This window comes from Alternaria rosae (genome assembly GCF_020736505.1).
Source record: "Alternaria rosae strain MPI-PUGE-AT-0040 chromosome Unknown BKA58scaffold_1, whole genome shotgun sequence".
In the NCBI taxonomy this organism is placed as follows: domain Eukaryota; kingdom Fungi; phylum Ascomycota; class Dothideomycetes; order Pleosporales; family Pleosporaceae; genus Alternaria; species Alternaria rosae.
Window position 1 is genome coordinate 3,973,886 of NW_025763570.1, and position 18,602 is coordinate 3,992,487.

General features: G+C 51.6%; 9 protein-coding genes across 9 annotated transcripts; 2 read left to right on the plus strand and 7 right to left on the minus strand.

Moving 5' to 3' along the window:
- Positions 1-3: 3 nt before the first annotated feature.
- Positions 4-1,244, minus strand: BKA58DRAFT_373963 (NADP-dependent oxidoreductase domain-containing protein). Its single transcript, XM_046169272.1, has 3 exons — positions 851-1,244; positions 583-798; positions 4-524 (listed from the first exon to the last, which is right to left on the minus strand). Exons 1-3 carry the CDS (start codon positions 1,023-1,025, stop codon positions 130-132), a joined length of 786 nt encoding a protein of 261 aa, XP_046031697.1. The 5' UTR covers positions 1,026-1,244; the 3' UTR covers positions 4-129.
- Positions 1,245-1,503: 259 nt separating this feature from the next.
- BKA58DRAFT_25391 (uncharacterized protein) lies at positions 1,504-2,732 on the minus strand. The gene is made up of 2 exons (XM_046166754.1): positions 2,200-2,732; positions 1,504-2,149 (listed from the first exon to the last, which is right to left on the minus strand). The coding sequence occupies exons 1-2, from the start codon at positions 2,561-2,563 to the stop codon at positions 1,743-1,745; spliced, it is 771 nt and encodes a 256-aa protein (XP_046031698.1). The 5' UTR covers positions 2,564-2,732; the 3' UTR covers positions 1,504-1,742.
- Positions 2,733-3,263: 531 nt separating this feature from the next.
- On the plus strand, positions 3,264-4,250 carry BKA58DRAFT_434574 (uncharacterized protein; the record flags this gene model as incomplete). The annotated part of the gene is made up of 1 exon (XM_046173276.1): positions 3,264-4,250. One exon carries the CDS (start codon positions 3,264-3,266, stop codon positions 4,248-4,250), a length of 987 nt encoding a protein of 328 aa, XP_046031699.1.
- A 78-nt stretch (positions 4,251-4,328) lies between these two features.
- Positions 4,329-5,496, minus strand: BKA58DRAFT_351993 (pectate lyase-like protein; the record flags this gene model as incomplete). Its single annotated transcript, XM_046168561.1, has 3 exons — positions 5,109-5,496; positions 4,814-5,058; positions 4,329-4,760 (listed from the first exon to the last, which is right to left on the minus strand). Exons 1-3 carry the CDS (start codon positions 5,428-5,430, stop codon positions 4,329-4,331), a joined length of 999 nt encoding a protein of 332 aa, XP_046031700.1. The 5' UTR covers positions 5,431-5,496.
- A 775-nt stretch (positions 5,497-6,271) lies between these two features.
- On the minus strand, positions 6,272-6,974 carry BKA58DRAFT_25468 (uncharacterized protein). Its single transcript, XM_046166755.1, has 3 exons — positions 6,677-6,974; positions 6,392-6,608; positions 6,272-6,319 (listed from the first exon to the last, which is right to left on the minus strand). The coding sequence occupies exons 1-2, from the start codon at positions 6,849-6,851 to the stop codon at positions 6,409-6,411; spliced, it is 375 nt and encodes a 124-aa protein (XP_046031701.1). The 5' UTR covers positions 6,852-6,974; the 3' UTR covers positions 6,272-6,319; positions 6,392-6,408.
- Positions 6,975-7,695: 721 nt separating this feature from the next.
- On the minus strand, positions 7,696-8,634 carry BKA58DRAFT_303772 (uncharacterized protein; the record flags this gene model as incomplete). The annotated part of the gene is made up of 3 exons (XM_046166991.1): positions 7,696-7,917; positions 7,965-8,385; positions 8,441-8,634. 3 exons carry the CDS (start codon positions 8,632-8,634, stop codon positions 7,696-7,698), a joined length of 837 nt encoding a protein of 278 aa, XP_046031702.1.
- Positions 8,635-8,893: 259 nt separating this feature from the next.
- BKA58DRAFT_373968 (sulfite reductase hemo protein beta-component) lies at positions 8,894-14,210 on the plus strand. Its single transcript, XM_046169273.1, has 4 exons — positions 8,894-9,259; positions 9,369-9,508; positions 9,562-13,950; positions 14,005-14,210. Exons 1-4 carry the CDS (start codon positions 9,229-9,231, stop codon positions 14,032-14,034), a joined length of 4,590 nt encoding a protein of 1,529 aa, XP_046031703.1. The 5' UTR covers positions 8,894-9,228; the 3' UTR covers positions 14,035-14,210.
- On the minus strand, positions 14,211-15,433 carry BKA58DRAFT_373969 (pyridoxamine 5'-phosphate oxidase). The gene is made up of 2 exons (XM_046169274.1): positions 15,242-15,433; positions 14,211-15,184 (listed from the first exon to the last, which is right to left on the minus strand). The coding sequence occupies exon 2, from the start codon at positions 15,064-15,066 to the stop codon at positions 14,338-14,340; it is 729 nt and encodes a 242-aa protein (XP_046031704.1). The 5' UTR covers positions 15,067-15,184; positions 15,242-15,433; the 3' UTR covers positions 14,211-14,337.
- A 1-nt stretch (position 15,434) lies between these two features.
- On the minus strand, positions 15,435-17,982 carry BKA58DRAFT_464728 (uncharacterized protein; the record flags this gene model as incomplete). Its single annotated transcript, XM_046174929.1, has 5 exons — positions 15,435-16,646; positions 16,708-16,943; positions 16,994-17,163; positions 17,300-17,334; positions 17,387-17,982. 5 exons carry the CDS (start codon positions 17,980-17,982, stop codon positions 15,572-15,574), a joined length of 2,112 nt encoding a protein of 703 aa, XP_046031705.1. The 3' UTR covers positions 15,435-15,571.
- Positions 17,983-18,602: the final 620 nt, after the last annotated feature.

An 18,602-nucleotide genomic window follows, 5' to 3' on the forward strand; every position in this document is an offset into this window, starting at 1 on the left:
GACCTCGTAAAGTAAGAATGATATTGAGGACGGCGAAGTAGATGGCAATAGGTGAATCGACGTAGCAATATGTCCGTCCGTCTAAACTCCGAAATCTGCAGTATGACAACATCAATCTCGGCTCAACTTTCAACCGTTCAGCAGCTTCTCATGCGCTCCTCCATATCTTTTACCTGCGACGGGAAAATTCACCTGGGCTTTTCGAAGGTCTTCCATATTCTCGTCGGTCAATTTTACCAGCTTGCTGTTCAGGGTAACGCGTTCGATGTTGGTAGACCCTGGAATGGGAATCGCCCCTTGCCGCGCCACCCAAGCAATAGCGACTTGTGCCGACTTGAGGCCTTCACTCTGGGCAATCTTCTCCACGGCCTCGGCAAGCTTGTAGTTCTGATCAAACACTTCAGGTCGAAAGCGATCGAACATCTTCGGGCGAAAATCGTTGGGCGAAAGATCATCCAGCGTCCTGAAACTGCCCGTGAGCCAGCCTCGACCGACCGGACTGTACGCAATCACAGGGATCTCGACTGTAATGGTGTTATCAGTGTCTGAAATGCAAGCAAATTTTTTCGCGGAAAGACGTACGTTCAAAGCATGCTTCCATGATTCCGTTGCGAAGGGGATCGGGTGTGAACAAGCTCAGCTCGATTTCTACGGCTGAGATGGGGTGAACGGCATGAGCTTTGCGAATGGTATCGGCATTGACTTCAGATAGTCCAATGCCCCCGATCTTGCCCTCTTTTACCAGCTCAGCTAAAGCTTTGATGGATGTTTCAACGGGCGTGTTGGGGTCGACGCGTGCTGGAAGTCCATTAGTCATCGCTCCCAGATCAACCTGTGAACGGTCTCATACCCATCTCAAAGATATCAATGGCTTTCGCGCCCCCTAGCCCTTCGAGAGCTTGCTCCACAGATGCGCGAATAGCTTCTGGACTTCCGGTTGGACCTGTTCCATGATTGAAGGCGCCCTTGATATTGAAGATGACCTTTTCAGCATCCTGGGGGTACTTTTCGAAGTAGTGGCGCATCAGATGTACCGAGTTTGACTTCGGCGTGCCGTAGTGAAGACCTCCATTCCATAGGTTTGCACCCTGGTGTAATGCCGTCTTCAGCAGACTGATTTGGTGCTCGCGCTCGAATTGAGGGAATGGAGGAGGAAGAGTCAAACCTGAAGGGTCTGCCGTCAGTAAGTTGCGTCTGGAATGTTCAGGCAGCGTGGGACGGACCTAACATTCCGAGCCCAACGTGGCCCACTGGCTTGCCGCATACGCGTGTAGCTGCTGATCTTCCGACACTCATAGCTGGCGATGTATAGTAACAGAAAGCTTTACAGATTGTCAAGTCAATGATAAGGGATGATTTGATTGAAATAGATAACATGAATGGCAAGCGACAACGACCATACTCTTATAGCTTTATCCTGAGCGGTGCTGCGAGCGACAACACCGTCCGCTGCCGCGTGTCGAGCATGCAGATTCAGCACCATTTCATTTTAATGGGAACATAAGAAGCGAATGTTGTTGCGCCGTTCCCGGTCCTCGTGGCATGTCTGTGTGGCTTGCTGGAGAAGGAACGAAATGCAGCGACCGCGCGGTGGCAGCTTGGTGGGCAGTCGGCGCTTGGGGTGCTGTCTTAACCTCCGCCCCCGTCCCAGCGGCGACTCAGCGCCCACCTGGCACCCAAACTCAACACACAATAAGCCCATGTTACGGTCCTCCTCAATCGCAAGCTGACGATTCCCAAAATCAGACCATTGAGAACTTGTTGTTCTTGTCATATACCATGACCCTCAGCAGCATACTCGCAGGATCGTCATCCGCATCCGGCTTAATTACCAGATTCTCCAACAGAACGAAGCCCATATGCTGGTACAGTGGAAATCCCATCGGACTTGCCTCCAGGCCTACGTCAATGCCAGCAGCCAGAGCCCGATCAACACCCCATTGAGTGAGCGCAGTGCCCGCACCGCGCCGACGATAGTCTGGATGTGTTGCAAGCAGAACGAGGTAGTAATTCTGAGGATACATCTTCTCCCAATATTTTGAGTGGGAATAGTTCAGCGCTTTCTGGAAGGCCATCATGCGCCTCGGATCGCCATCGCGCCGCTTGAACTCCTTGCCTATAGCCCAGTTTTCCAGAAAGGTGATGTAACCTGTCATTGCTCAGTATGGCATTCATCGAGCTTCGCGCGTGCATGCTCACAGTGTAGCGCGTTAAACACGCCCTTACTCCACAGGTCTGTCAGAGCCTGTGTCAACATACTCTTCCCGTTTCTCTCCCATAATGCGAAAGCGAATATTGTTGCTACTGCTTCGCCCCGATCTTCGCGTTTTTCCTCCAATGACGCTACTTCTTCAGCCACGATTAACGTGATTTTGGGATGGTAGAGGTAATGTTTGAATACTTGCAACCAAAAGAATTGACTGTCATCAGGATATTGGCGTCTGTACCTCCAAATGAACTCGAACCCTGGATCATCAGGTAGACTGGCAAGAGCGACAGTCGTTACCCGTGGAACGTCGCGAAGTTCGGCAAGCCTGACCCTGAAGGACGATGTTGGCGACATGCTGTTTGAAGCAGGACGGGGCGGACGGCCGCCTGGGCTGGGGCGAGCCCCTCATTTTATCGCCAGATAAAAGCCGCGGTACAGTACGCGGTTGGGTCTGTAGGATCTTTCTGCTTCTCAGGCCTGCCACAGTATGTGTATGTGTAAGACGGAGCTGCAGCCACCTGATTGCAAGTCCGAGATGATAGGCTGATAAGGTCCAAGGAGTCTCGAGGAAGGGATGGTCGCAGGCACGGGCCATATTGCCTGCCGCTCCTCATCGATAGCCTCTGTCGCATTTTCCACTAGGCATCAATATGAGGATGTCTATATTGGATCGGCTCTCTGTTGACCTCATTGACGAGGTATATTCCTCATCGCCCGATTTGCTACTGCAGGCTTATCACGAGTCCAGATCTTCTCTTACATCGCAGATGCCGCCACCTGGATTAAACCCGAATATCCCTGGGACTGGACCTGCAATGTTCACCATTTTGATTATGTATGTGGCCTCGACGGCTATGACTACCCACACGTACTTCATCGGGAGCTGGAGCTTCGGCTAGTCTGTAAAGCCTTCGACTACGCTATCACCCATCTCTACTTCCAACATAATTATGCGACATTTCACACCTAGGAGAACACAGCTATCTCGAGACTTCAGAAATATATCATTGGAGAAGAAGCTAAGTTTGCGCCTTGCATAAAGCGCTCACAGATCATGTTGTCTGAATTAAGACTGAGCCCAGAGGGATTGTTCGAAAAGAGGGACACCGAAAATGGTACTGGGCTGGCTGGAAAGTTGGCCCTTTTGGTAGCAAACACGTTCGCCTTTATCCCTCGGATCGAAGAGGCTGTCTCCAAATTACCAACGCTGAAGCGCCTTGATGTCGCGCTCGAAGAAAATTGGCGTAGCGCACCGTTAGAAGTTGACCAAAGAGACGGTGAAGACTACGGCCTCAAGCTTGATCTCGACTTCCTGCAGCTTGTTCGTAGCAACATCGCGAGCATATTCTCTTCCCCGCGCGTGCATCTTCCCTTGCTTACTCACCTTCAACTTACGCTTCCCTCGGCATACGATATCGCAATCATCGGGGCTTGTATCCAGAATGACATGGCCATGCAACTGCGGCATTTGTTCTTGGAATACATCGACGGTACGGGTCCCGGTGGTGATCGAGCGTACGAGTTTGACACGAGGTATAATGACGATGAACATAGCGGCCCGCACTACTCCAACTTCCAAAAGCACTTCCCAAATACGGATAATATGGACGGCATACGCTCTTTCGTGTCACGTTGTCGCAATCTCGAATCTCTTGGCCTAAGAAGCACTCAGTGCTGCAACCTTAAATCGCTCATCTGGCGACCGATCAAAGATGGGCTCAAGAGCTTGTACATCAACCGTGCAATAACGACTTCTTCAGCCCTACTCTCTTTCCTGTCTCTATCCACCGGTATCTCGGAGTCTGAATCGACCTCTAAGATTGTTTCGGTGGAGCTTGTAGACGTGGGACTCCAAGACACTGCATGGAGCTCGATCTTTGATTACTTGGGATCTAGTGCGCTGCTCTCTTACGTTGACGTGAAAGATGTCGTGATGGAGAGGAGTGACCGACGAAGCGTGTTCAACGTGATCAACAGAATGAATGCTCAGAAAGGTCACGTGGGCGAGGAGCTGCCGCTGATGAAGCCGGAAGAGTATTGAATTGTATCAAGGGGTAAATGAGATCATGAAGTACTTGCAGGTCATTGAATGTGCATAAAGTGTCCAACCACAATCTCTTCAAAACGTTAAGGTCTGTCCTGCCTCCTTGATAACAGCCGCCTTGACGTTCGCGCTTCCCAAAAGTTCGTATTTGTAGGGAAAGCTCTGCGCATTCAGTTTACCCAAAGGCGCTGTATTGGCGCTCTGCCCACCAAACAACACGTCCTCAACGACTGCATATCCATCTTCCGCACTACTCTCCGTGTACACCATCTTCTTGCCACTGTTCTCAAATACCGAACTTTGAACCAGGGCTTGCGCACCCATGCGGGTATTCACGCCTGTAGACTGCTCATTGTAGTAGTTGTTGAAGATGTGCGCTGTGCCGAATCGGAGTAACGGGCCGCGACTGTTGACGCGGTAGAAGTGATTATTCGCGTATGTTACGCGGAGATGGCCAGTGTCTTCGGCGGCGTTCTTGTCGGAATGGCCTACTAGGGTGCCTTTGGACTGCGTTGTGTTAGCCACCGCGTATTGTTGAGGGTATTAGTACAACGACGTACGTGATTGTGAAAATAGGTGTTGGAGATGGTTACGAAGTCGGCAGCGTGCGAAAGATCGACCAAACCATCGTAGGTGTCTTTGCCAACAGTCTCGTCACCGTAATAGTCGCAATGATCGACCCATACATTGGTCGAAAGTTGAATGGTCGTGGCATCACCGTATTCGGCAAGCACCTTGCCAATCTTCATATTGCGCACAATGACATTCTTCTGGCCTAGAATTGTGAGACCGATGCCAGTCAGGGCTGTAACGTGTCAGTCAAAGCTCATATGGTATAGAGAGTCCAAGGCGTACAGCTTCCGGTCTTTCCAATAATGGTCTTGTCAGAGCCGACCTGTACTTTTGCAGCACCACTGATGGCTCCTTGAACTACGATGTTCAAAGGTCCGGGAGAGTTGGCTACGGCCGAGAGCTGGGGTAAAGTGCTGACGGTGGTAGTAGGACCACCAGCTCCCCCTCTTGTCCCGCCATTTGCCATCGCGAAACCAATATTAGCAGCATCTGTAATGCTGGCTCTCTTCTCCAAGGCTCTTGCTGGTGTGTCTTGATAAGTTAGGGTAGGCGATGCTGTGACTGCAGCTACCGCAACGAGTAGAAAGGAGGTAGAAAGCTTCATGTCTTGTATTTGCTGCGATGTGAGATGATGGTGCTTGGTCGTTCTGGAAGAAACTATGTATACGTCGAAGCTCCATTATGTATAACGAGTCGGCGTTTGGACCGCAACAATTTTCGCTGATTATCTCCGTGAAGCTCAAGGGGTGGCTTGATCTCCACCGACTTCATATAAACAATGAGCCCTCTTAGGTGGGATTCGATGGCGAATGTCGCCGCGGAAACACCTGCGTACATGGAGCAGCATGAATCATTCCGCGTGACCAATGTGTAGCTCGATCGGGTAGTTTGGACGTGCATCACGGGTGTGGCCGAGAGTTGGCTCATGCATGCGAAGCATATCGGTCCGGAGAAACTCCTGGTTGGAGGAAGTTAGCTCAAACTGGTGACCCCAGATTTGCATCTACCTAGCATCACAATGCCAAGTCTGGGGAATGTTGTTAGCTCAAGCGAATGTTGCGGGGAAGTCAACGTGTTGAAACCATTGATGCTGAAGAAATGTATTTGTGGATGATGCGCATGGCCATTTTCTCGACTCTGGTGCGAGCCAATATCGCGACATCTTCAGTGTCAACTCCTCGAGAGCGCAACTTACGACGACCGTTTTCGAAAAGATCTCTGTATATAGTCGACAATAGCTTTAGAAGTCGTTGCTCAGACGCTAAGAATCATACCGCGGGTCCGACTTCATCGACCCCGACACCAGGAGTGAACACGACTGCAACAATTGAGGCAGCCGCGATCTTCAACCCCAGGCACGATTTTCATAATCGGAGTTAGTACCTCCGACCATGATATTTCCATTCCCATTGGCAACCGCGAAACCAGCGCAACTGTGATCAGGTCTCGTGCAGCCATCAATGACAGCCAAGACACTTAACGACAGATCGATGCTATACCATATATGTCAGGTCTGTCCAGTCTCACAGTCGATTGTTGGAGTAAAGGAGCGAAGGTGAGCATACCAGTAACTGCTCTAACGCTACCCGGTTGTACTTATACCAACGACAACGCCATTGAACCCGTGCCAACATACAGTTCTCGGCTCTCTACTGTCGAACTCACAGGGAGTTTTGCCGAGGATCCGAAGATAATTGAAGCAGGAAATGAGATTGTCGACGTCCGTATAGGAGCCATCTTCCGGGCCGCATACCACTGTGTTTTCTGAGGTGATTATTTGAGCTGCGCAGATTATCAGACGAGGTCTTACGTGACGATGGGACAGATGATTGGAAGAATTGAGTTCTCACCGCTGGTGTCTCGTACTATCGGTAACTCCAGTAGGTCAACTGAAGTAAGGTTTAGAGACGCCAGAGACAGGAGACCTGATCCTGGAACGAAATCGGAATGCACGTCTGGGATTGAATCTGTACAATTTCCGAGCATAAAGAGGAAGAAAACGTGAAAGCTGATTCTTGAGAGCATCACGAAGAGGAAAGTGTTTTGAACATGTCCAGTGCCTGAAATGGCATCGAATATTATATCCGGTCACGCAATAGCCGTGTTTCCATCAACTTCGCGCTAATTGTTGCCTTGATGATGGTGTGATTGCTGCAAAACTGGATTATCACTTTCCTGTACAGATTGCACAGGTTAGCTTCGGGTACGACTGATGTAGAAGGATAAAACGTACCGAGAAGTATCTCCAAAGATGTTCATCAATGTGCATCTCCTGTGCTTGTTCCACAGGATGATAGACTGATTTCGCACGAAGTTACTGCGTGTGGGCGCTATCGATTGGCAGCCATGTGATCACAACTCAGCACATGCGCCTGGGGAACGCGAGTAACAGTCTGACGAGAGAGAAAAAAAGACCCACAAACACGGTTACATTTGTGTCGTGACGATGTTCGGCTCGCGTGATTGTGAACTGCTGCGCCTGCTGTCAACGGGTTCTCTGTCATTGCAGTTACACCAAGATACTTTTCAAATACCCGTCCGTTTGAAAATGACCCAAGAAAAAGGCAGAGGAATGGCGCTCGGATAAGTCTTGTGCGAACACGAATTGTAGTAAAAGACCGATGTATTCAAATATCAATCGTGCGAGCGGGGATATGTGATGCGAAGTATAGATGGCTGTAAGGTAAATGTGATACACCAATCCAGCTCGTGCTGACTAGCGTCATGTCTCAATGCAGTGACCAGGTGTATCCAGGGAAGCGATCGCTGCCTGCCGAGTAGAAGGTGCTTCTGCCAACCGGGAACAAGTGCCATCGCGCGAAACAACAAATCAATGCAGGTGCAGTGGAAATGCAGTACCAACATGTGTCTACCTATCTCTTCCTAGTCTTTCCTCGTAGTCATCCACCAGTTCGTATGCCGGCCTAAACCTCGGCTTGGAAGCGCTAGTTCCATTCCCAGTCTGGGGCACTTGTGGCGTAGACGGCTGGCGTACGAGCTTTGGATTTGGGTGGGTATCAGTGGTTCCGCCTAGTGAGGTATATCCACGATCGTATAGCGAGCAGTAAGGTATATTGAGGAAACGTATAAACTGAAGACGTCAGTAAGCAGATAGTACATGATGTGCATTGCACGTACCGTCCATATGTCCACATAGTGCCAGTCTATGACAGGATGTATCCGAACAAAGGCCGGCCACCCAGAGTCGGTCGGGTCAAAGTGCTTCAGATGTTGGCCATGCGGATCCGTCCGTCGTGTCCCCACCAATATGGCCTTGACGGATGGCGTGTCTTTTAAGTAGTCGGCGAAGGCAGCCTTCATAGGTTTCGCATATTCTAACAGGGCAAGCCAGTATATCTTGCTACTATGCGCGACAAACTCCTCAACCTCGGGAAAGGGATGCGCATCCTGTATGTACACGCATTGTACGGCGGTCTCGATGCTGGACGAAGGATTTGTAGTCTGCGTTAGGCCCCGCCTGTGCATGGCGCAGAGGTATAGTATAAGAAGAACTAAACAGTCTTTGCCGCCATTATACGATAAAGAGAGCTCTGGTAGGCTACGTAGCTGTCAGTCCCTAGCTTCCGCACGTCGCCTACATGGTCAGCACCAACCTGTACTTCTCCAAAGCCTCTGCTATCACCCTCAGCGAGGTTCGCGTCTGCTCCTGCACATTCTTGACGCGATCGGATACATCTGTCGCGTCGAGAAACGTGACTATGCGGTCATTGATGCGCGTGCATAGCTCGTCGAAGGGCAGCGGGGTATCGGAGACGAGGGGATCTGAAAATCCGGAGGCGGTGTTCATTGCAACAAAAGTGCGCTAATCACGACATCAGATGCAGATGTAGGCGATTACGGTAGGGGTAGTGTCGACGATTGGTCGTACGGGGGTGCTGGTTCATGCCATGATGCGTGTGTCGGCCATGCCAGGAGAGGCGAACAGGTGGAGGTAGCCGGTGCCTTATCGATAAGCGGAATGGATCCTCGGCACATCTCCATGCGGCAAGGCGGCGGCTGCCTCACCTGGCCACTCACGCACCAGACAGTAAGCATCACAGCGGCCATCGGACGGGGCTCCACCACGAGATGCACCATGGGAGAAATTCGGTCTTGAGGCTCGCGTCGAGCTCTACAAGGCGATCTAGGCAGATTGATTACACCGAACGCGCATCTATGATGGTCTGATTCGCCGCTCTTCGGCCCTCGCCCCAGACCCTGACTTGCACTAAAGAATTGCGTGCTTTCGGCACGCGTTGTCATGACCTCTTAAAGGGAATTTTTCCACTGCCGTTGCCGCTGACTATGAGGACTGTCGCCGACGGACCGAAGTATTACTACTGCTCGTCTCCCCCGTAGACATTTCCTTACTGTTACCGTCAACCCTGAATTCGCAGTCAATATGGGGTCTATCTCGACTGCAGGAGAGGCTGGTACGTCCCCGCAACCATTCGCCCCACCACTGCCTCTACCCCAACATGTTGCCATGGGAGAGTAGTTGGAGGGTGCAAATGCACATATACTGACCTGCATGCTGTGTAGTGGCCCGAATTGCCCACTTGGCCTCCGACGTGATCGTATCGGTCGTCCCTTCCTTCACAACCGAGTCCGAGTTCTCTGAGCCTCTGCGGGGACTCCAGAAGCACAACGCGCCCAGCGTTGTTTGCAAGACGCTGCCAGAGGTGAGTTTGCATATTCACTACATCCAACTACATTGTACTAACTTTCTCTCCAGGTCCTCACTGTCCGCCAAAATGCTGACCCCCTGCTCTCCGTCTTCCAGCCCATCCGCTCGGGCAAGCTCACCAGCGTCACCACAACCTCGTCCATTCTCGTAAAGTCGATACCGCACCTTTACAAGCTCGCGCAATATCCCGTCGTCCTCCACGTATCAGTGGCGCCCTCAGGCTTTCCCGACTTCTCCGACATCACCTCAATCAGGCAGTCTGGATTCGCCTTCATCCAATCCGAGACGCTACAGGAGCTACAAGATCTTGCTCTCACTGCCCATGCTTTGGCCATCAAGTCGGGCAAGGGTGTCATTCACTTCTTCGATTCGGGCGCGACGGCTTTCAAGAAGACTGTCGAGGTAGAGGATGCCGACCTGGTCCGAAGTGTCATCGACCTGGATGCGGTAGCGGCATACCAAAATACCAAGTCGGAGGAGACCACACTATACGCCGATGATGGCAGGAATTCGACACTGTCCTTCGCTCGGAGTCAGGCCGTCAACGCCGCTCCAGCAGCAGCGCCTGTCAGCCTTCCCGAGCACCCCAAGTCGCTTCCTGCATCGGAGAGGAACAGCCAACGCGCCGATTCTTCTTCCGGCTCCTCACAGCGCGATGCTAGCACGAGCGGTGCGTCAGTGTCGTCGGCAACCACAGTGGAGTCATTGATCTCCAAGCCTGTTTCGTCCGAGGATATCTACCGCTTCGCCACACAGATTTGGGGAACCATCCGTGATGCGACCGGACGAAGCTACGATGCATTTGCTTTCTCTGGCACTGGTAACGAAGAGGCTGCCATCTTCCTCTTTGGTGCCGACACTGCCGTCTGGGCCACCGAGTTGGACAGCGTGGAGGAGACCAAGGCATACGCCAACACAGCCGTTATCACAGCCAGGCTATACCGTCCCTGGTTGGGCGCCTCCCTTGCTCCCTTGCTACCCCGATCGCTCAAGAGGATCGCCGTGCTGGAGCAAGTTCGACGAAAGACCACCCGATGGGGCCCTGTACTGCTCGACCTTCTGATGTCGCTGAAGTCAACCGGTGGCGCCTCTCCTATGGTTGTCGGATACCAACTTGGCTACATCAACGAGGATACTGTGTCGCAAGCAATGCGCGGCGTTTATCAGAACTTGATGAGCGAGACGCCTGTACAAAACCTCGTCATCGGCAACCTCGATGGCCCGGAGCCCCAGGCTATCAAGGTCGAGCAACCAGGGTTAGAGAACGCCTACATGAAGATCTTGAACCAGGTCTTTGGTGAGAAGCTTCACATTGCTAACCAGCTTGGTTCGCAGCACGCCGGTATCTCCAACGAGATCTCCTCCACCCCAGAGTACGGATTCGGCTCGCTAGTAGCGCGCAAGGAACATCGTCAGCGGTTCGTGGACGAGGCTGCCGCTGCTTCCAAGGAGAACGCTTTCACCACACAAGCGCCCAGGGAGTGGCTTTCGAAGTGGGCACTGGACGCCGATGACACCGACAAGGCTAACGATCTGGCCTCTGAGGTCATCGCCCGCTTGGGTACTGACGGCTCGCCCGCTGCCAGTCAGCTATTGTCATCGAAGAAGTTGTTCTACAAGGAATCGCCATGGCTGATTGGCTCGGACGCCTGGGCGTACGACCTTGGTAACTCTGGTGTGCACCACGTCCTGGCCTCTGGCGAAAATGTCAACATGCTCATCGTCGACTCAACACCATATTCCGAGCGCGCAGCAGCCGACGCTGCGAGGCGGAAGAAGGACATTGGTCTGTACGCAATGAACTTCGGCAACGCTTACGTGGCATCGGTCGCTGTATACAGCTCTTACACCCAGGTTCTGGAGGCCATGATCGAGGCTGACAAATTCAACGGTCCCTCCGTCGTGCTTGCTTACCTGCCGTACGAGAAGGAGAACGACACGCCCCTGACTGTCTTACAAGAGACTAAGAAGGCTGTTGACCTTGGTTACTGGCCATTGTACCGATGGGACCCACGCGCCGAGGAGAAGGGTGAAGAGAACTTCAAACTTGACTCGGAGCGAATCAAGAAGGAGTTAGAGGAGTTCCTGTCCCGTGACAACTACATGTCTCAGGTCATGAAGAGACATCCTGAGTTCTCATCCAACATCTCTGGATCCTATGGAACCGAGGTCAGGCAACTGCAAAAGCGCAAGGCCAAGGACGCTTACAGTAAGCTTCTTGAAGGACTCCAGGGCGACCCTATGACCATTCTCTTTGCTTCTGACAACGGTAACGCTGAGAACCTAGCCAAGCGTCTAGGGAATCGTGGCAAGGCTCGCGGTCTCAAGACTATGGTCATGGCTATGGACGACTTCCCAATCGAAGACTTGCCTAACGAACAGAACGTCATCCTGATGACTAGTGTAGCTGGACAAGGAGAGTTCCCTCAGAATGGTCGCACGTTCTGGGAGACCGTCAAGGACTCTACGGATCTGGATCTTGCAACAGTCAACTTTGGTGTCTTCGGTCTCGGTGACAGTCACTACTGGCCGCGCAAGGAGGACAAAATCTATTACAACAAGCCTGCAAAGGACCTTCATGCTCGTCTACTCACTCTAGGTGCTAAGCCTTTGGCCGACTGTGGTCTTGGAGATGACCAGGATCCAGATGCTTACCAGACTGCGTACTCTGAGTGGGAGCCAAAACTCTGGGAGAAGCTTGGTGTTGCCAACGTCGAAAACCTACCTGAGGAACCGGCGCCGCTGACCAACGAGGATATGAAGGCCGCTTCAAACTTCCTCCGAGGAACCATTGAGGAGGGTTTGGCCGACACTAGCACCGGTGCCATCTCCGCAAGCGATCAACAGCTCACCAAGTTCCACGGAACCTACATGCAAGATGACCGTGATCTTCGCGACCAACGCAAGGCTCAGGGCCTCGAGCCAGCATACTCCTTCATGATTCGCTGCCGACTACCTGGTGGTGTCTCGACGCCCAAACAATGGTTACAGATGGACGAGATCAGCACGAAGCTCGGTAACGAGACCATGAAGCTAACCACCCGCCAAACCTTCCAATTCCACGGCGTTGTCAAGGGCAAGCTCAAGCCGGCTATGCAGGCCATCAACAAAGCCTTGATGACCACTATCGCGGCTTGCGGTGATGTCAACCGAAATGTCATGTGCAGTTCTCTCCCAACTCAGTCGAAGTACCACGGCCAGGTCCAAAACATTGCACAGAAGATCAGCGACCACCTTCTTCCTTCCACCACCGCCTACCACGAGATTTGGCTGGAGGATGATGAGACAAAGGAGAAGCGCAAGATTGCTGGTGAAGCTGTCCAGGACCACGAGCCACTCTATGGCCCTCTCTACCTCCCGCGAAAGTTCAAGATCACTATTGCCATTCCACCTCACAACGACACCGATGTTTACGCCCACGATATCGGTCTCATCGCCATCAAGGGTGAGGACGACAACCTCGTAGGTTTCAACGTACTTGCCGGTGGCGGTATGGGTGTAACGCACAATAACAAGAAGACATACCCGCGAACTGGAAGCATGTTCGGCTACGTCCCAACCGATCAAGTGCACCTTGTTTGCGAGAAGATCATGCTCGTCCAACGTGACCACGGTGACCGCAAGAACAGGAAGCATGCCCGTCTCAAGTACACCATTGATGACATGGGTATCGATATTTTCAAGGGAAAGGTCGAAGAGCTCTGGGGCCAGAAGTTCGACGAGCCCAGGCCTTTCAAGTTCCAAAGCAACATCGATACCTTTGGCTGGCAGAAGGACGAGACTGGTCTCAACCACTTCACCTTCTTCATTGAGAACGGCCGCATTGAAGACACTGCCGACTTCCCAATGAAGACTGGTCTGATCGAGGTTGCCAAGGTACACAAGGGCGAGTTCAGGTTGACTGGTAACCAGCACTTGATCTTAGCCAACGTCGCTGACGAAGACCTGCCTGCTATGAAGGAGCTGCTCAAGAAGTGGAAACTTGACAACACCAACTTCTCTGCAATGAGGTTGTCCAGTTCTGCCTGTGTTGCCTTCCCCACTTGCGGTCTTGCCATGGCTGAGTCTGAGCGTTACCTACCTGAGCTGATTTCCAAGCTCGAGGGCACGCTCGAAGAGTCCGGACTACGACAAGACAGCATCGTCATGCGTATGACTGGTTGCCCTAACGGTTGCGCACGTCCATGGCTTGCTGAGATTGCTTTCGTTGGCAAGGCTTATGGCGCGTACAACATGTACCTTGGCGGTGGCTACCACGGTCAAAGGCTGAACAAGCTTTACAGGAGCTCGATCAAGGAAGAAGAGATCCTTGAGATTTTGCAGCCTATGATCAAGCAGTACGCTAAGGAGAGGAACGAGGGTGAGCACTTTGGTGACTTCGTCATCAGGAAGGGCTACATCAACGAGACCACTCACGGGACAAACTTCCACGACAACGTAAGTTCTAAGAAATCAGACCATCCATGAGATGCATTGCTAACATCCTCATAGACTGCGGAAATGGAGTCAGATGGCGAGTAAGCCTACCATTTTGGTGTGAAGTGGGAGGTCTTACTGGATTTCGTCGCATCTCGTCGCTCTTATGAAAATTTATGAACATTTTCTGGCGTTATATGGAGAGGTCTAAGCGGTTGGGAAACGTCTTGTCTATACTTTATGACTTATCGCATGATCAAAAGGAATGAATGATACCATAGCATTTTCGTTGCTTCTGTTCGTAGCTTTTACTTCCGTTGACTTTTCGATCTGATGTTTGAGCTCTCAATAATCCGTGAACCTTCGCCTAACACGGAAGCAGCTAAATTGAGTGCGAGTCTTCCCCTCTTACGGGCTCAGCCTCTCAATCTTCCACTCTGCCCCTTTCATCTTCTCGGTGCTGTTCTCCCCGCCAACCTTCCTGTAAACAAAACGATCGTGCAACCGACTTGGCCGTCCCTGCCAAAACTCTACCATATCCGGCACAATCCTCAATCCGCCCCAAAACTCCGGCACCGGAATCTTATCCTTGCCGTCAAACCTCTTCTCCGCATCCTCTACTCTCTTCTCTAACTGCTCTCTACTTTCAATCACACTACTCTGTTGACTTGCCCAAGCCCCAATCCTCGAACCGCGAATCCTCGTATCGTAGTAAACCTGCGACTCCTCATTCGTAAGCCGCTCTACCTTTCCCTCAACGCGAACCTGACGCTCCAATTCGCGCCAGTGGAAGGTCAATGCTGCATGAGGATTGCTTCGTATGTCGCTTGCCTTGCGACTTGTATCCCAGTTTGAGTAGATGACGAAACCGCGCTCGTCCAGCTCTTTCATGTAGAGCGTGCGTGCTGAAACTCTTCCGCTGGGTAGTTCTGCGGTAGACAAGACGACGGTTTCGGGCTGGTAGACGTTGTTGGCCTGAGCTTCCTGGAACCATTTGTGGAATTGGTCGGTTGGCGAGGGCAGGAGGTCCTCGCGGTCTAGCGCGCCTTTGTTGTACTGGGTGGCATGTCCGGGGTCTTCGGAGTTGCTTGTTGGTGCGAATATCTTCTTCGCTGATTCGGTGGCTGAGTGCAGCATGCTTTTCGGTTGGCGTTGAGTTGTTAGGGGAGGTTTTGCTTCGAGAGGCAATGCGAAGTAGCGTATGGAACCTGCAATTGGAAGAGTCCTCGGATATTTACTCAGAATGCTTGTACACCTGGGTGGGGGCATTGGTCACTTCAAGCTGTGGTGTAGGTTTGTTACGTTGACTCACTTCGTGGCGTGATCTGAGCGATGCAGTGCTCGGAATGAGTCTTCTCACGATCGGAACGAAGTGGGGTGACGTAACCAGATGCTAGCGCGATTGTCCACCAGCCACCTCGTCGCTCTTGAGCTATGACACGAACCTCACGCGTTTACTGACAGCTAGTAAAAGGAATGAAACATCGAAACTCTCGTGCATTGATGTCGTTATCATGAGAACGCGACTTCCTTCCAAAATTGCCGCCCCGAAGGATTTGAAGCTTTCCCAATTCAGAACGCGCTAAACCGATTGTACCTCCTCGAATATCGACGCGTCCGAAGAAGACCAAATAGCCATTTACTAATCAGCCATCAATCTCAAACAGTCCTCCTGTTCATCTAGGTCATATCTCACACTCGTCTTGACCTTCTTATCTCCTTTGTAGTGTGCCCTCTCCCTCAGCAGCCGTTGAGTCTCGTTATCGAATCCATACATGAGAGTGGGAAGAGCACTTTCCTTCCATACCGGTATTCTCAGTCGCGCAGACTCGAATATAACGAGAATGACGTACATTATCCCTATCAAGAGCATACCGGCCGGAAACCCCATGTATGCCCAGTCGACACGCACGTGTGTGACCCAGCGTTGTGTGACGCCTTCGAGTCGATTTGGAGAGGTGTTGCGCATCTGGTTCGTGAGACTGCGAGCCACGTTTTCGAATGTTGTGGTCAAGTTTGTCGACTTCCATAACGCGTCCACGAAAGCCGGTGCGTCTCTATCCGGAAAGGCGATCAAAGAGGGTGGTGGGTCGCCACTGAACTTTGCAGCATAGCTTGTGAAGACGTGGAGATAATCGATAGTACTGCGAAGAAGCGCGTGAGATATGTTCACCTCTTGCGCCGCCATTGGAGAGAAGCCCCCAGCCTGTTCGGGAGGAATGAGAAGCCGGAGGTCATGTCTCGGGAAATCTATTGTAGGATTGTATAGGTCGTACCCGGTGCTATCAATGTACTTTTCGTCTTCCGAATCTAGAGATCCGAGGGTCTTGTATATCTTGTGTGAGTCAGGGTCTCGAACAGCCCAAGACCCGATGACGTTCTCTTCGACTAGACCGTTCCTGCTGCTGGCTTGGTAGATGTTCGAACAGAAATACAACGCGCATTCTGTTGCAACAGGATGTGACGACTCCCATGGCACTCTTGATTTGACCCAGTCATCAGCAGCTCTGATGATTTTGAAGCTCATCATCAGAGTTTGCACATCCGAATGTTTTAGAGTTTGCCGTGCAGTAGACCCAGTCTTTACTGTCATAAAGGTTCGGGGGACCCCTGATTCAGCGCCGGTAGTGTACTTGTACCAATCGTCGTCGTCTACTTTCGACAACCCGTTGAAGTTCTTGATCTCAGTCTCTGGTAGGGAGAACACGGAGTACGGTCTGAGTTCAGTTTTACAAAGTCAGTGTATGTCTCACATACAGTTCGTACGGAGATGCTTACCCATCGAAGTGAATATTGGTGGGGCCTGGGATATTCGACCCATTCGATCCTTGCGTCCCATTGAACACGAGGGTATCAGAGACATCTTTGCAGGAACTGCACACAGCAGCCGAGACAAATGCTGGCCAGATACAGTTACCAGTAGCGTAAGTAAAGGCGACAGTGTTGGGGGTGTTCGTGGATGCATTGTAGAACCCTGCATTGACAGAGCTGACAATACCAAAGTCTGGCCGACTCTCGGTATACGTGTATGCAAAATACCAGACGGTGTTCTACTAGCACCTACGGGTCCGCCTGGATTTTCGATTATGTATCCGCCGTCAACTCTCAAAGCTCGACCGATGGTAGCGTTAGACAACGACCCGATATCGACAGCGTTAGAGCCTACTGCTATATCATGGAGTTTTCCGTAGGTAGAAATAACCGCCTGGAAAAAGGGATCGAATGCGACTGTACCTACAAAAGCGCAATTACGTTAGCCCAATTCTAATGCACCTTGCAGCATCTCAGGTTAGCAAGTGCCAACGTAGGTATAGTGAAGTGCTGTAAGCTTGCTATTAAAAGTGGTGTAGGTCGACTGGATATGACATACCTACGGTGATCAGAGCACCCAGCGCTGCCCAATGTCTGCAACTAAATTAGTCTTGTGATACGTGTTAATGCCATCAGATGTCTTTACCTGAAACGCAACCAAACGAAAAGACGAGATCCGCCCCAGGGTCCTCGGCTCGCTTCGTCGAACCTTTCGAATGCTAGCACTGAGTCTGACCTTCGACGAAGCCAGCTCCATTTCTGCTGTCCAACGCAGGCACTCATAGCAAACGCCGGAGTAGTTCTTGCTACCGTGCCGAGAGCGGCAACCCATGTGTTGAGCGTGAAGATGAATGTCCAGGCTGTGATCGGCTTGTTGTTTTGGCCAATGAGAATGATAACTATCGCGGAGATCGAGGCGATGCTTGCGATCAATGCGAGAATCTCGAAAATCCATGAGAGCATGGTTTTGCCAAGTCGGTAAGACGTTTTGCTCGCTTTCTCAAAACTTACGACATCCGGGCTGTGATTCGAGACTGCAGTTGCTCGCTCGGTGGCAGGGTCGTTACTGAGATGACGTGTAGAGTTGCAGTGTACGAGAGGCTCTTCAGAAGTATCCAAATCGTCTGCGAAGCTATGGATTGCTGCTGGGAATGGCATAGGTCGCCGCGAAGAGCCGAACCTTCCTGTCGAAGTTGCAGACGAGCGACTGAATTGGGGGGATATCGATCTTCCGTCGTTCATGTTGTAGTTCGTGTGTACACTAGGACCTCAGTACATAGTGAGTGAGAAAGGTAAATTGCATCCAGACGGTTTTGGAGTGGAAGGCTGCTACAAATGGCTGAGTGAGCTGAAACTACAACAGCGTAGAAAGCGCCCCAAGTCTAGTCAGTCACGCCCATGGGGATCTGAATGAGCGGTTCTTGTTGGAACACCAGTGGTGCCAACCTCAGCTGTGTGACCTCACAATATGCACGAACGGCAAGGGCAGCTTCTGGCCCCCATTATTCACTTTCCTCCCGTGCGTCGTAATGTGCACTCAATAAAAGGCTGACGGGACCAGAACTTGCGCATTGTGTGTATCTATAGTAGAAGAAAGAAATTCGAAGAGCGCTTGTCGGAAACATGGTCTTACATACATAGGTACCTGTGTTGGAAGGGAAACAGTCGGGACGAGACAAGTACGCTTTCCCGCAGGGCTTGCACTGCCTCGTCGCCCCCTTTCTCGCACTCCCACACCGCGCTGCATTAATATACAAACAACGTCGAACATGATCGTAATTACTACGATGCGCGTCGGCAATCAAACGAAAGCTTTCCGTCAAAAGACAGCGCGGACTTCTACGTGAGTCCACCTGTCTGAA

Excerpts from the sequence above, each read along its gene's own strand:
- BKA58DRAFT_373963 (XM_046169272.1), bottom strand. The coding sequence starts at position 1,025 with ATGCGCCACTACTTCGAAAAGTACCCCCAGGATGCTGAAAAGGTCATC. Across the intron at positions 799-850 it reads CATTGATATCTTTGAGATGG|CACGCGTCGACCCCAACACG; the intron begins GTATGAGACCGT and ends ATGGACTTCCAG. Across the intron at positions 525-582 it reads CATGGAAGCATGCTTTGAAC|TCGAGATCCCTGTGATTGCG; the intron begins GTACGTCTTTCC and ends ACACCATTACAG.
- BKA58DRAFT_25391 (XM_046166754.1), bottom strand. The coding sequence starts at position 2,563 with ATGTCGCCAACATCGTCCTTCAGGGTCAGGCTTGCCGAACTTCGCGAC. Across the intron at positions 2,150-2,199 it reads CGTGTTTAACGCGCTACACT|GTTACATCACCTTTCTGGAA; the intron begins GTGAGCATGCAC and ends GAGCAATGACAG.
- BKA58DRAFT_25468 (XM_046166755.1), bottom strand. The coding sequence starts at position 6,851 with ATGCTCTCAAGAATCAGCTTTCACGTTTTCTTCCTCTTTATGCTCGGA. Across the intron at positions 6,609-6,676 it reads GATAGTACGAGACACCAGCG|CTCAAATAATCACCTCAGAA; the intron begins GTGAGAACTCAA and ends TAATCTGCGCAG.
- BKA58DRAFT_373968 (XM_046169273.1), top strand. The coding sequence starts at position 9,229 with ATGGGGTCTATCTCGACTGCAGGAGAGGCTG. Across the intron at positions 9,260-9,368 it reads CTCGACTGCAGGAGAGGCTG|TGGCCCGAATTGCCCACTTG; the intron begins GTACGTCCCCGC and ends CATGCTGTGTAG. Across the intron at positions 13,951-14,004 it reads GGACAAACTTCCACGACAAC|ACTGCGGAAATGGAGTCAGA; the intron begins GTAAGTTCTAAG and ends ACATCCTCATAG.
- BKA58DRAFT_373969 (XM_046169274.1), bottom strand. The coding sequence starts at position 15,066 with ATGCTGCACTCAGCCACCGAATCAGCGAAGAAGATATTCGCACCAACA.